The sequence below is a fragment of the Athalia rosae genome, chromosome 4 (genome assembly GCF_917208135.1).
Source record: "Athalia rosae chromosome 4, iyAthRosa1.1, whole genome shotgun sequence".
In the NCBI taxonomy this organism is placed as follows: Eukaryota; Metazoa; Arthropoda; class Insecta; order Hymenoptera; family Athaliidae; genus Athalia; species Athalia rosae.
In genome coordinates this window covers 16,708,639-16,722,408 of record NC_064029.1, presented here as the reverse complement: position 1 = coordinate 16,722,408, position 13,770 = coordinate 16,708,639, and the positions used below count along the sequence as shown (strand labels likewise).

Sequence of the window (13,770 nt, the reverse complement as noted above, 5' to 3'; positions counted from 1 at the left end):
ACGCTGCATCGTTGCGATCAATCGGACGGACCGGTTATCATTTTTTCATCTTTCAATTTTCTTCGCTGCATTTAATCAAAAATTCTTCACCGCGCGTCTGCAGTATGTGAAAAGGACGAACTTGCAATTTCGCAGGATAAAATTCGTGTCGAGGAGAGAAGAAAAAAATCACAAAACGATCAATGTATTATTATACGTGTGCGCGTATTATATGGTTTGAAAATCTTGAGGAAACAGCTAGTTGAATCAAAAATAAACCAAGCCTCCAAAAATAACTGAGGAGACTGCTGGTAATAACGTAGGTGTATATGTACGCACGTCTACATATATATAATATATATTTTCGCAAAATTGCGATGCGGACTGATCAAAACAGACGAGATGAAAAAATATGTGTAAAAATAGAAAAAACCGTGCCTTTTGCAAATATTCGCATTTTCCCCACCCACTACAGCATCTGAGGAATGCGAAAGATTCGATGCCCGCCCTGCATAAAATCTGCGATAAAACAATTCAAATTAGATAGAAATAATTAAGACGATCCATTCTCAACGTTACCCACCGTCATATTTTTTTTTTTTTTTTTGATTCTAATAGAATTAGGAGGGCGATTCGAGAAGTTTGATTAAAAAAAAAATGGATCTACATGCAAAGAGCTGCTTCTCATTGATATTTTTGTTATTTAAAAAATACTATTCGACGTACGTGCCATTTTGAAAATTTTTCAACAACAATTTCTGTTCTCAACGATTGAAATGATGATGATATCGATTTCGCAAAAGTTGCAAACTTCCGCATAGCCGATTCTTATCATAAATTACCGAACGTATGCAGAACATGTATGGGTACGTTACACTTGTATAAATAAATTTATAAAAATAACGTGTTCGGTGTACACATATGTAATATATGTAAAACATTACCTATCAATTAGTCGATATAAAAATACAAAAGTAAATATATGTACATACTTGTGTATGTACCGACAGTACGCGAGTAATACATAACATCATATACAGTGCACGTAACGTGATCGTGTATTAAGTAAAAAACAATCCACTTGTTTTTACCAAAAAATAAAATATTGAAAAAAAAGAAAAGAAATTTACACAAGTGTGTTGCACGTTATATATACACGATTGCAATATGCAAACGTTGTAAATATAATGTACTTGAAAATTTCTTGCGTGATACGCGCGATCTGAACCAATGTGCCTTTATTCCGGTATACAGCGGATGAATCGGAAGCGATGAAAGAAAAAATAATTAACCAATAGTTATCATCGCACGTTATTGATCGCTGATAATGTTGTTTTTTTTCGATACGTAGACGTCGTACGCAGAGAAAAAATCGAAATGACTAAGAACAGTCAAATCTGAATCATGAGCAAGTTTGATTAGATACTTCTCTTCTTTTTTCATCAAATTTTTCATTGGCTATCGATATCGGAATTGTTCGAGAAATGAATGGATGGAAATTCGCCCAGACGTACATTCAAGTAAAACATATATACAATATATAAAATATATAATTCAACGTCCATGTAATCGTGATAATTATTTCAATTATATATGATGTGTTTTTTTAACGGTGTTTCTAAAATGAGATACACGATATAATTCCGATAGTATACATCACATTGAAATTATACCCATCGGTATATAAAGTTATTACATAAATGAAACCTCTCGTATACGTAGAAAGCCACACAATACGCACGTTTATGTATATATATAATATGTACAATATCATCACTACACAACTTGAGAGTGAAATTGAGGGATGAGGAACGAATGCATGGAATTATTGCGTACATATATACAATAATATCAAATATACATACAATACCATGAACGCTATACATCTTCGAGTATTACAAACGAGAGAGAGAGAGAGAGAAAGAGGGCGAAATAAAGAGAGGGAGAGGGTGTTATATAAATAGAAGCGGTCAATGCTGCTATGGGAACATATGACGCGGGGCGAGGGGTGCAGCCGGTAAAAAGAGGGGCGAAGAGGGAGTTCAGAAATATTTCACCCGCCGATTTTAGAGCGAAAGATAATCGGTGGCGAAGAATTATCGTTAACTCAATTAACGAATCCATCGATCGATCGATCGATTACAAACCCTGTGTGTAGAGTATCGGGCAGAAGAAATATGAAAAACTATAAACACGATCGACAACATTCGTTCACCGATCGACCTGAACGGGAAACCGATTGTGAAATTTTGTTTTTCCAAATTCAGATCAACTGTTGCGATGATATTAGCGATGAGTTACCGATTTTTCCCCCATCCCTTACACGCTAGGGAAACGTTGTTCGAAATTATTGATATATTTTTTCCTCAACCTCCGATACGATCCGCCTCGTCTTTTCCCTCATAATTTCCATCCCCCTTCCGCCGTAACGCCTAATACGCCTCGTGAGTGATTTCGGAATAGCTGCCGTACAAAATATGGGGTATGGAGGATCGGCGTCTTGAGGGGTTGGGGGTTGTCTCAAGCGTCCACGTGCTGGTCGACAAGGCCGTGTTCAAGGCCGTACCTATTGATCGAGTTTCTCCCCCACCCCTGCAGGCGCTCCGCGTATTACATATACCTTACGTAGTTACATATACCCACCCCTAAGAGAAGCGAGAACTTTGTAAACCCTCCGGACCCCCGGCCCATCCGTATTTTTTCACCCTCCCACCTTTTTGCCTCCTCAGAGCGGAAACTGTCCCTAATTTTTTTGATTATTTGTTTATTTATTTCGAGACGGGAACCCCGGGTTTGATTCGTTTCGTTTTGCAGTTTGTTTGTTTTTTTCTTCTTCTCAAGATTACACAACGATTAAGAATATACGGTTATACACGGCGCGATTATAATCACGATATGATTTATCTATTTTCATTGCGAATGTATACGTCGTTTATGTTGTGTCATTTTATATATAGAAAATTACGTCATTAACAATAAAATTAAACCACATCGTATAGCGCCCCCCAACGATTTCAGACGGTTTAGTTCGGTTCGAAAATCGAGAGGAAAAAAAAAAAAAATCAAGACGTCCCGATAATTAGGGCGAAAAAGAGAGAAATGCAAAGAGAAAAGAAAATATGTCCAGAGATTCGTACGTTGTATTGACAGAAATTATTTTATCATTCTCATTATCTACCATTCATTGAATCGTCGATATATAATACGATGTGCGGTACGATTATAAGTTTTTTCAACGTTGTTATTATCATTTAATTTCTTTCAAAAGGCGAAAAAAAAATTTCCCCTCATTTTCTTCTCTTATCGTCTATACGGGAATAAAAACTGTACGCACATAATTTTCCTTATACCCTCCCGTTCCATGTACGTTATATCCAGCCGACAACAAAGCTCACGTACAATTTAATCTTTATACGTACGATTTCATTATTTCTTTTTTTTTTTTTTTTTTCATTTCCATCTTTTTTTCAGGTTGAAACGCTCGTAAATATCTATAAATAGAATTACATATCATAGACTACCCAGCCGATAAGAACTCGTTTTGCCACCACATTTATGACGTTTCAATACAACGTTACCGTACACTTGTATGTTTTATACATAAATATGTACATATATTTATACATATTCGACTATATTTAGATACTCCGTTGTGGTCAAATTATACCTAGATACATATATGGTAGTAATTAGCGAAGGAATATCAAAATTTAATTAATGTAAAATAAAATAAAAAAGAAGGAAAGAAAGAAAACAGCAATGGTGATCGAATAATTGCTGTAAATAAATATTGAATTAAAATTATAGAATTTTGGAAAAGTATGAAAAAATTCTCATCCATCGCTAATATCCGTGAAAAAAAGGAATAAATTATACACGTACGTGGTGATAATAGAACTAATAATAATCGTTGATTTGGTTATACGGCAAAGTGTTATACTTATATTATATTACATGATAAAATTTATGCCATAATTGTGGTATAATTAAGGTATATCATTCAAGAAGTGTATAACAATAGATGATATAATAAAATATATAATACGTATATTATGTATGTATACAGTTAACAACAAAATAATCGCTATAGAAAACTGGAAACCACACGTAATAATATAACGCAATAACGATAAACCGGTGTGTACCGAAACGTACCGAAAGATACGACCCATGATACATGATATAATAAAAGCGTCTGTCGTCGCGAATCGGCTGCGATAATTTTTTTCGATTATTACTACAACGAATTTTCGATGCTTTGGAATTCAAAGAGACTCGAAAGAAAGAGAGAAATGTCAAATTTCGTGGCTCGAAAAAATGCGAAAGAATGTAAGCGTAGAACGAACCGAGATAAAAAAAAAAAAAAAAAAAAAAATAGCGGAGTCGGGGTAGGAGAGAAAAGAAAAATTTGTTAACTTTGGAAAAAAAAAAAAAAAAAATTTTTTTTCCGTCCTTGTAGCTATTTCGGTGATCACCTAAAAATATCTATAGACGTCAACATATGTTATACGATGAATTTTATTACCACCCATTAATCCTTTCTGCAGGGATGTGGGACCAACGATTAATCTATTCTCGTAGGTATCTATTTACGGTGCGTTACATATGTATACGTGCGTATACGTATAAGTACGCACACATGATTATATACCGTATGTACTGCAGTATAAACGATCTGTACATTACGCTAGATAACTACCTGCTCTTTCAAGATTCGTTGAAAGAGACTTTTGTTCTTTGACGAGCGGATGCAAATCATCGTCTTCTTTACTTCGGTCGTTGTTCAACCACCTTATATATACGTACGTGTATATACGTGTACATATGTGTATAAATATATTATTATGTATACTGATGAATTTTCTCTCTTCGTTTGTTTATCATCATCTCACAACTGCAGATATTTTCAACTTCTTGAATGAATCCCACGCAAAATAAGTTAACTAAATTATCCGCGTCCAAGAAATGTTACATAGGCGTATGTATATATATATATATATATATATATATATATATTATTTTAGATTCTCACGCAAGTAGAAGAGAGAAAAATAAAATATATACGTATACACATAGGAAAAAACCACCTACGAAAACGCGAATTTTTTCTTCAAACCCGAAGACGTCTTTTTTAAATATCACGTATAGACCCGTAATAAAACAATTAATAGAGAAAATAAAAATTTAAAGAAATAGATAAAGATTGATTAAACTTGCAATTTGCGACGTTGAGAATTTATAAATTTAGAATGACGTATATACTAACAGCACATGTGTAAGTACATTCAATATGCATTATCTTGCAGATAATAACTATATACGTATGCGAGGCGATAACTAATTAAAATAACTCGTTGGGATTGCATCTTCTCACATATTAAATTTCAATGCATACATGTGTAGCTGTATAATTTTTACACACACATGTCAATACCGAGCTATACATAGTCTTCGCATTTAAACGCATATACGTGAAGAAATAGACTCATTTAAAAAATTTGGAAATAAAATAAAATAAAATAAAAAAACTTGGCAAACTATTTCCGGTTTAATAATAACACAAATAGAATAACGAACTGTCTCCGGCTATATACGTATCGATATTATATACATATGTACAATGTATTTGAAATAAATAAAACCATTACCAGAGAAAAAAAATACACATATATACCTCCCTACGTTACATATGAATATATAAAGTCTCGCGTTATATAAAATATATTTTCAGGCGGTCTATTTATACATACGAATACATGTTCATTGATACACGACTCAATTATCGATGACACGCGAGCAAAATTCCCAAGGAAAAATAATTTATTGAATAAAATAAAATAAAATAAAATAAAATGAAATAAAAAAAAATAAATAAATAAATATCATTTGAAAAACAAGAAACAAAAATACACTAAATAAAAATTACATTATTCACATACGTTCGCATACGTATGTATATACAGAATATGCGTACATATGATGAACCCGACGAGACGCTCACTCAAAATAAATTCTTCAGTATTCATTCATTTAATGGAAAACCGCCAAAGATTCAGCTCTCTAAATACGCTTTACAATATTATATCATATCCCGAATGGACCATCGCTCGATACTGCGTATATACCTACGCTGGGTGTAAATTATTTTTATGTTTTTTTATTCAAATCTAAGATTATTTTCAAAGTTTATCAACCGACGTTTATTTTAATTCGCTTGGACCACCCCACGGACACACCCCCGTTACGAACAGGAGAAATCTGTCGCATCGTTAACTATAAAAATTTTCTACCACGTCGCACTATTTCATTCATACTCGTACATTTGTATCGTTGAATTATCATTATTTTCACTAATTATTATGATTATTAACGTTACTCGTAACGCGACCGCGAGATCAGAACGGCGTGTGTGTTATTTCGGTAGATACTTTTGCTATACAATTCTCTCAGCTCCTCGCTACGTACGGATATTTTGCCAGCTATAATTGACAGCCGCTAATTACCTCGCCAAGGACTATATACATGCGATAGGTGGGTATACGGTGTGATGAAAATAGGAAAAATCTAAAAAATCAACACTTTATAAAAATAGAATAAATATGATACGTATTATTCGGTAGCTGCAACCACGATGTTTTACGAGGTGATATTTTTCAAATTCTCTTTCAAACTGCAGGGTACTCATATTATGTAATAAAACTACCGTACATGTACATGTCGACCGATCATAGAGCGAGACGAATAAACAATTGGAAGAAATGAATAAATAAATAAATCAACTGATGGATAAAAATTATCAAAAAAATCATCGCGTGCGATGCGGTACCTACAGTCGTATCTGCCACTGCTGCAGTAGCGGCAGAATATAACGTGGTTACAAAACACGTAATAGACACACATGGCAGTGTTGTAACTAAAAATAGATGTGCAGTCGACGCATTCGAACTCGAATATAATCGCCACGTTGTCTGCGTAGAATTACTTAAACGTCTCAAAGCTCATAGAAATATGCATATGAACGCAGAGACGCGTATAATAGGTGGGCAGTAAAATATGTAAATGCTCTTGGGGGTATATATTTCACTTGAGACGTGAAATTAATGAATTGAAAAAAAAAATTGAAAAAATTGAAAAAATTGTTTATGGAGACCACACGATAAGAATGTCTGTGAATACGGGGAATGACCGATAAAGGAGGAAGAAAATTGAAAGTATGAAGAATAATTGAAAAAATTATTCCGCTTTTTTGATCGCTTATAAATCACAGGCATCTACACGTATACCTGATAACCGCAACGACGACGCACGAATTCTCAATCAATTAATAAACTAAATAAGGTAACGAAGGAAATTTTTTCGTCCCCTCTGTACTTCGGGTCTAATCTATTTTTCATCATTTTTTCCTGTGTATTATTGGTACATAGGATCTGCAGTCCGTTGAATCTTCGTATGTGCGTGGGGAAGATCGATTTGGTGATTGAATTTTGCAATGTATATATGCGATGATGTGTTTCGTGAATTTTTAATCGTTCATAATTTCGTGTATATTTACCTTTAGGTGAAACCGTGGTTGTCGGCGGGTTGTCACTCGACATACTGGTCGTTCGAAAATCCACTTCACACTGCATCTAATCTACTCCTAATGTCCACTGCAGCAGTTGATCACCCAATCGCACGTCACATGTACGTTATGCGTGTAATATATTTTTGTAAAGTTTTACTGTAACAGAAGAGAAAGAACACGGAACGAAAAATTAATCATGAATAAACAATTGAGAGGAAAAAAAATTAAATTCAAATACGTATATATATCGATCATGATATGGTGATAAGGTAATTTTTCAAATCATTTTTATAGATTAATAAAACGATCCCTAGCGTCCGCGTTATTAATCTTTTTTGATTATTTCATTCCATTGTAGAAGAGAATAAAGAGGAGAGAGAAAAAAGGAATCTGAAGCATGAAATAATGTAGTAAAACATAAATAGATGCGGGGAATCGTCGGTTCTTCCAATGATCGTTGGGACTTTCCTGGCCTATTTTCACGTCGTGGTTAAATACATTCGACTGATTGCGAATACGAGTGAGTGAGTGCAGAGTTGGCGAGATGAAAAATAGCAGAAAAAATTAAACGCTCGCGGAAATTATTTCCTTCTCCTTTAGTTTTCAAGTGAATTTAATAAATTATGTACCGTACCTTACCACGTATGATAATAAATTTAAATAAATGTAACGTAAGTGATTATTTCTATGTATACATGTACTTGCAGTTTGAACGCATAATATGACGAGTCCGGTAACGAGAAATGATAATTAAATAATTAGTTATCGACGAACAATAAGTATAAATAGCCAGAGGTTAGCTAATAGTCGATAATTTATTTACACCCGTGTCTGCGAAGCGTACGAACATCTATGAATAGCCATCGAGAGAGGGAGGGAGAGAGAATAAGGAATAAAGTACCGAGTAATTCAGTCAGATTTCTCTCTCTCTTTTCATTCTCTCAATTCTCCTATTATACGCTCATCATCTCCCTTTCTAGCAATAATATCTTATTCTCCGCAGGCATGTCAATCAAAATTCTAACGGATTCATTCGATAAATATTAATAAATTAATTCTACGTTCTACGAGTTGGAAAAAAATATTGAAAAATAACCCACGATGATAATTCAATTTTTATTTCTTTTCAAATTTTGTTTTTTTTAATTCACGCAACATGAGATTCGACGACGAAAAAAAAAACATTTGTCATAAATCGTCTTAGATTTAAGACATTCTTGTGAAAAAAAAAACTATGGTTTATCATTATCGAAATCCATTGAAAAAAAAAAAAAAAAATCATCACATACATCGAAATGCTTTTTCCCTAAAGAATATACATATGTGCGAGTTAGTTGTAAAAGCAAAAGGAAAAGAATATATTCAACCCACATGCATAAATTATTGAAATACCTCTCAATAAAAACTGTCATGCCTACGTACTTATTCTGAAAATCTATTACATTTTCTCACAACTGATAACGAGTTCAATTGTTATTATCATCATCATCATCGTGTTTACGTCTAAATGCTCCTGTTTTTATACCTAGATATAAGTTTAGTATATAATAAATAATAGTCGCTGCTAAACAAACAAGTTACCCTAGTAGGGGAATTCCTCAAGACTTTATCGCACAGGAGTGATGTTGGATATCAAAAATGATAGCCATAACGATGAGGTTGTTAAAATAATTGTCAAAATGATATCCGAGAGCGAAAATTTGAAAAAAACATAAATAAATAACATACGAATGAATGAAAATTAGATATTTCTTATTTTATTTTTGAAAAATGTCTGAAGATATGCTAGAATTGGGAGCATTCTGATTGGCTGGTAACCACCGTCTGCATTCCGTTGACTGGTGCACATTCCTGAAAGGGGGAGAGCCTACTCGGTTAACTATAAGAGCTACAAAGAGAAGAACGTGGGATTTGTGCTTGTGCATCGGTGGGATACTAAAAACAGTGGCTAACAAGTGTTGGGGAACGCTAGCCACCAGCTACCACCAGTTACTCTTTAATAGCCACTGGCCAGTGTGATGAGTTAGAATCAAAACAGTAAGAAAATAATGAAAATTTCAGGTACGAATATTCGAAGAATGAATAACGTAACATAGAGATGAAATAGTGCCGTGGATATCTGTTGCCTATTTTTTTTTTTCTCCTTTTTTTCGATTCTTCATGTAAAATTGTAGGAGGGTAGATACGTAGCATGTATCACGAATACATGTATGCATATATTTATGTTTGATAACGAGGGGCTGACGACGCCGAATATAGATATATATGTACGTATATGAAATTATTATGGCGATGAGAGGAGCGAGTTGATAAGTAAAATGGAGAAGGAGAAATATACGTGTAATGGAAATTAGGATGATTTTATGCTTTTGGATGGATAAAACATTTCTGAGTAGAAAATTAACGATTATTATTCCACGTGTAAATACGTACGTTGATATATTTCCTCGGTTGTATTGAGCTTGTCATTTTTCTTTTTTGATTTTTCAAGTTTTCGACCTACCTCACATCACACTAAATCTACTAACTGCCTTTAATCGTAGTTTTAACACTGTCACAATCTTGAACAAACACACAGATTTTGTAGGCAAAGTAAGAAAATTACTATGGGTTAAATTTTTCTTCATTAAGATAAATGGTAAATAGAACCCGAACTCAACACACCTGTGACACAAACAATACATAGAACGTTGAAGGTGGCAGCTACCAAAGACGATACCGAATCATCATCATCCGGATACAAGTGAAAATCTTACGTAGGCATTTACCACCGTGTGTTTTACTAGAATACACAGTGACAAAAACAATGCGACGAGTATGCTACCTCGCTGCGATTTTCTCAACTACGCAGTTCTCCATTTGCATACACAAATCATCATCGGCGAGTACGCATGCACCACTAGGGGTAGTAGATAAATTTATTTATCCTGATCGTGGGTTTTTACGAGTATTATGTCGTTCTGATTTGGTCTAGATGTTAAAACGATCGAAACGGACTTTGCTCTAAACTTGAACTGCGGCAAGCACCGCTCTATTGATGACGGTATAGCAGATGGGAAGAATTGGAATTACGAGGGGTAGCGCCATAGTCTTTCACGCATGCGTCTTATCGGAAAACTGTTTGACGTTAAATTTGTAACTCTTAATTTACGGCTGATAAACGCCTCCCTGATCCAGCCTCACTTTCGTTAGTAATCACCTTATCACTCGCTAGTTTGTAAGTTGCAGTTCACTCCATTTTCTAACCTACAAATCACAGTTGCTGCCTTGATTCGAGCAGTTTCTTGCAGCGCGCGCACTAGTCGACTGATCACGCGATGGCGGAGACGGAGAAACATGGCGCCCAAGATGGCGGTGCCTGCTCTACTCCAGCGCTACTAGCGGTACAGGGGGGAAGTTTGTGATGTACTGACATTTTGTAATTGACTCAATTGATTCGCTTTTTTTGCTTATAGACGCGACCAGGCATAATAGGGGCTGTAGGTTATCGCGAAATAAAAAGACGCGATCAGTTTCAGCAGAGTACAGTATGGTCAGTTTTTGTCATCGCTAAAACGCACGGTAGTTCGTTTGTTTAGATATCTTTAAATCTTGCACGTGAGTATAGCGATTGACAGTTTGTGTTTTCTCATTGATATATGTCACTTCTCATACTACGTTGGATAATTTTATCTCTTTGTTAGTCATGTTCACAAATATCTTGCCCTGGACAATACACCGTCTCCAGAAATATTTTTTTCATCCCTAATCAAACCTCATGCAAAGTTTTTTCAAGTTTGACTGTAAAAGTAATTTATATCAATCTTTTTACTATAATAGCAAGCATGAACCCCGAACCAATAACTATATCGCATAAGTTTTCTCATCAGATTTTGTTGATGCTAGAATTAATATAATTCATATACATCTCTCAGGGTGTGGAATGATTCTTCTATTTTCGGATGCATTTTTTGTCTATCTAGATAAGATATAAACTTTGTGAAAAGTTCCCCGATGACTCACTGTCAACATCAACGTCACTATCATCATCACCGAATACTAACTGATCCTGTCATTTGGATACAAACATGAATCTTTTCTCCATGAATTGTTATAGAAAATGTCTTGGTTCTTTGGTAAGAAAAAACGGGATTCACCTCCGAGTTCGCCTGAAGAAGAAGATCCACCTGCAGGCAATGGAGATGGATTTATATTCGTAGAACGACGATCAAATCAGCCTCAGGGTCCTGCTACCAATGAAGGATGGGATCCTCCCCCTGGAAATCTTTACCCTAGTATTAACAACATCCCCCAATATCCACCCCCTCAAAATACTAGTTTGCCAAAACAGAACATAGATCCAATTCAAAATATGCTCAATGATTTACCTTTTAAACTGTGTAAACAATTAGAGCACAACGTAAGTGATGATATCGAAGTAGATATGAACCATGTTGACGAAATTTTGTCATGGATATTAAGATTAGAGAACGAAAATGTCACATATGATTTTGCCGTTGAAAATAGCGTTATTAGTGAGATGGACAGTTCTAGAACCGGGATGTGAAGAATTATTTTCATCAAATTGTTGGTTGTTGAATACATAGTTATCAATAATTGATAGAAAGCTGTTGTACTTGGATCAAAAATTATTCATGAGCAACATTTGGCGAGCATTAAATATTGATGGACTTTTAATACTTCTAAACTGAAAAAACATTACCTCTGCATAAATTATACCATATTTGCTGCCGTGAGGACTATGCTATTGAAAGTTCTGGCAACCTAGCACAATTGTAATTTAGCCAAGACTTGCTGCAAACCTAGTAATAATCCATAATAGCGATGCTATGCTTTAGAAAAATAATGCAATCAAACTCTCACGTCCTCTCATCATGTTACTATTAGGAATAAACCTTCAATGAGTACTAACATATATTAGTTACACTTATTACTTTTTAATAATTATTTTAGGTTTTGTAGTGATTTTGTGTTTACAAATCAAAGCAACGCTATGTACAGAAAATACTGGTCATGTATGTAAATAAGTGTGAAATAAAAATTCCACGATCTATACAATCAGTCTGTATTAATTCAAAGATACCCACCTTCACCTAATCAAATAAATACATAAAGACAGATAAATATGCTGACAATAATGATGAACGGCAGCCAAGTCTTCAGAACAGCACAAAAACTGTAAGATTCAATTATCTTTTAGGAATCCTCTGAAGAGATTCAAGCTATTATTTTTTTGTGCTATCAAAACCATAGCAAATATAAAATAGCAGTATTTTATACTCTATTTCTTTCAAGCAGATGGTTAAAAATTTGATCTTACCTAACATATTTTCCATGAACAAGCATCAATGCGGCAAGTTTAACCATATTCCATTGTCTCGAATTGTCGTACGACATCAAGTTCAACGCAGTTGCAACATGAGAGTGACAATTGTCGCAGCATAAATTGTGCTGGAAATTGATTTATACCTGTTACTATTGTTCACAATTTGTTTCTCCAAGGTGAGATATCTCTATTATCTATTCACCATTCGTGTTTTGTATATATCACTTGCTTCGCCTACAGCAGAATCCCATCCTTGCGCACCACCTTTTGCCTTATTGTAGTGTAACTGCCAATACTTTGTTGGTTTTCCAAATGCCATATTATCCTCTGACACATAGTATGGCCCGGCAAAATCTCTTATAACTCCTGTCGATGTTGCGATTCCCATGTGCCCAATAAATGGAAAAAAATATCTGGAACACACAAAGATGAAAAGACTAGACATAAGCAAAACCTTGCAGAGAAGACATCATTCACTGGTGTGATCAAAACTGTTTGAAAATGACTACATATTTACTCGGTTGAACCAAGGGGTTGAACTTCAAGATTCTTTATTACCGTATCTTGCAAGGAATCTTCATTTGTCCTCGTGTTATTAATCATATAAACTCACGTCAAAAGGGGTATTGGCGTCCAAACGATGCAACATGGAAATCTTCTCCTGGGAGGATCGACGATCAGATCCATTGTTGAAGAATCATTGGACGCTGGCAATGACTGATTCAATGAATCTTTCATAATTACGATCTCCACAGTTAATTTGAACGTTTTTTTCACTGATCCAACTTGATTTACGTTCCACAACACAGCACGTCAGACATCAGGTTGTCACGATTATCTCAAATGTCAATCGCGTATTGGTCAATTCTGGACTACGGGGCTGCATCACTGATCACTATAG

General features: G+C 34.7%; 3 protein-coding genes across 19 annotated transcripts in view; 1 reads left to right on the top strand and 2 right to left on the bottom strand.

Annotated features, from left to right (window-relative positions):
- Positions 1–10,296, bottom strand: part of LOC105693777 (histone deacetylase 4) — a 63,077-nt gene extending 52,781 nt beyond the window's left edge. For 5 of the 12 annotated variants that reach the window (XM_012413914.3, XM_020856828.3, XM_012413910.3 and 2 more), the window contains exons 1-2: positions 9,977–10,286; positions 7,532–7,699 (exon numbers count right to left, since the gene is read on the bottom strand). Coding sequence is in view for 8 of the 12 variants with exons in the window: in XM_012413910.3 (XP_012269333.2) it covers positions 7,532–7,607 (76 nt within the window). In the remaining 4 variants the exon portion in view is untranslated. Of the gene's footprint in view, positions 1–7,531; positions 7,700–9,976 lie in introns of all 12 variants that reach the window. The other 7 variants (XR_007278174.1, XM_012413917.3, XM_012413911.3 and 4 more) reach the window with 5 other exon arrangements.
- On the top strand, positions 9,449–12,601 carry LOC105693783. Of its 6 annotated transcripts, none has more exons than XM_012413932.3 (2): positions 9,449–9,604; positions 11,640–12,601. In XM_012413932.3, exon 2 carries the CDS (start codon positions 11,643–11,645, stop codon positions 12,087–12,089), a length of 447 nt encoding a protein of 148 aa, XP_012269355.1. In that variant the 5' UTR covers positions 9,449–9,604; positions 11,640–11,642; the 3' UTR covers positions 12,090–12,601. The 6 variants fall into 6 exon arrangements, with proteins under 6 accessions (XP_012269355.1, XP_048510500.1, XP_048510499.1 ...); XM_048654543.1 differs by having other exon boundaries at positions 9,562–9,580; XM_048654542.1 differs by lacking the exon at positions 9,449–9,604 and adding an exon at positions 10,810–10,948.
- LOC105693782 (transmembrane protein 222) lies at positions 12,595–13,758 on the bottom strand. The gene is made up of 4 exons (XM_012413926.3): positions 13,483–13,758; positions 13,072–13,282; positions 12,864–12,994; positions 12,595–12,719 (listed from the first exon to the last, which is right to left on the bottom strand). The coding sequence occupies exons 1-4, from the start codon at positions 13,605–13,607 to the stop codon at positions 12,641–12,643; spliced, it is 546 nt and encodes a 181-aa protein (XP_012269349.2). The 5' UTR covers positions 13,608–13,758; the 3' UTR covers positions 12,595–12,640.
- Positions 13,759–13,770: the final 12 nt, after the last annotated feature.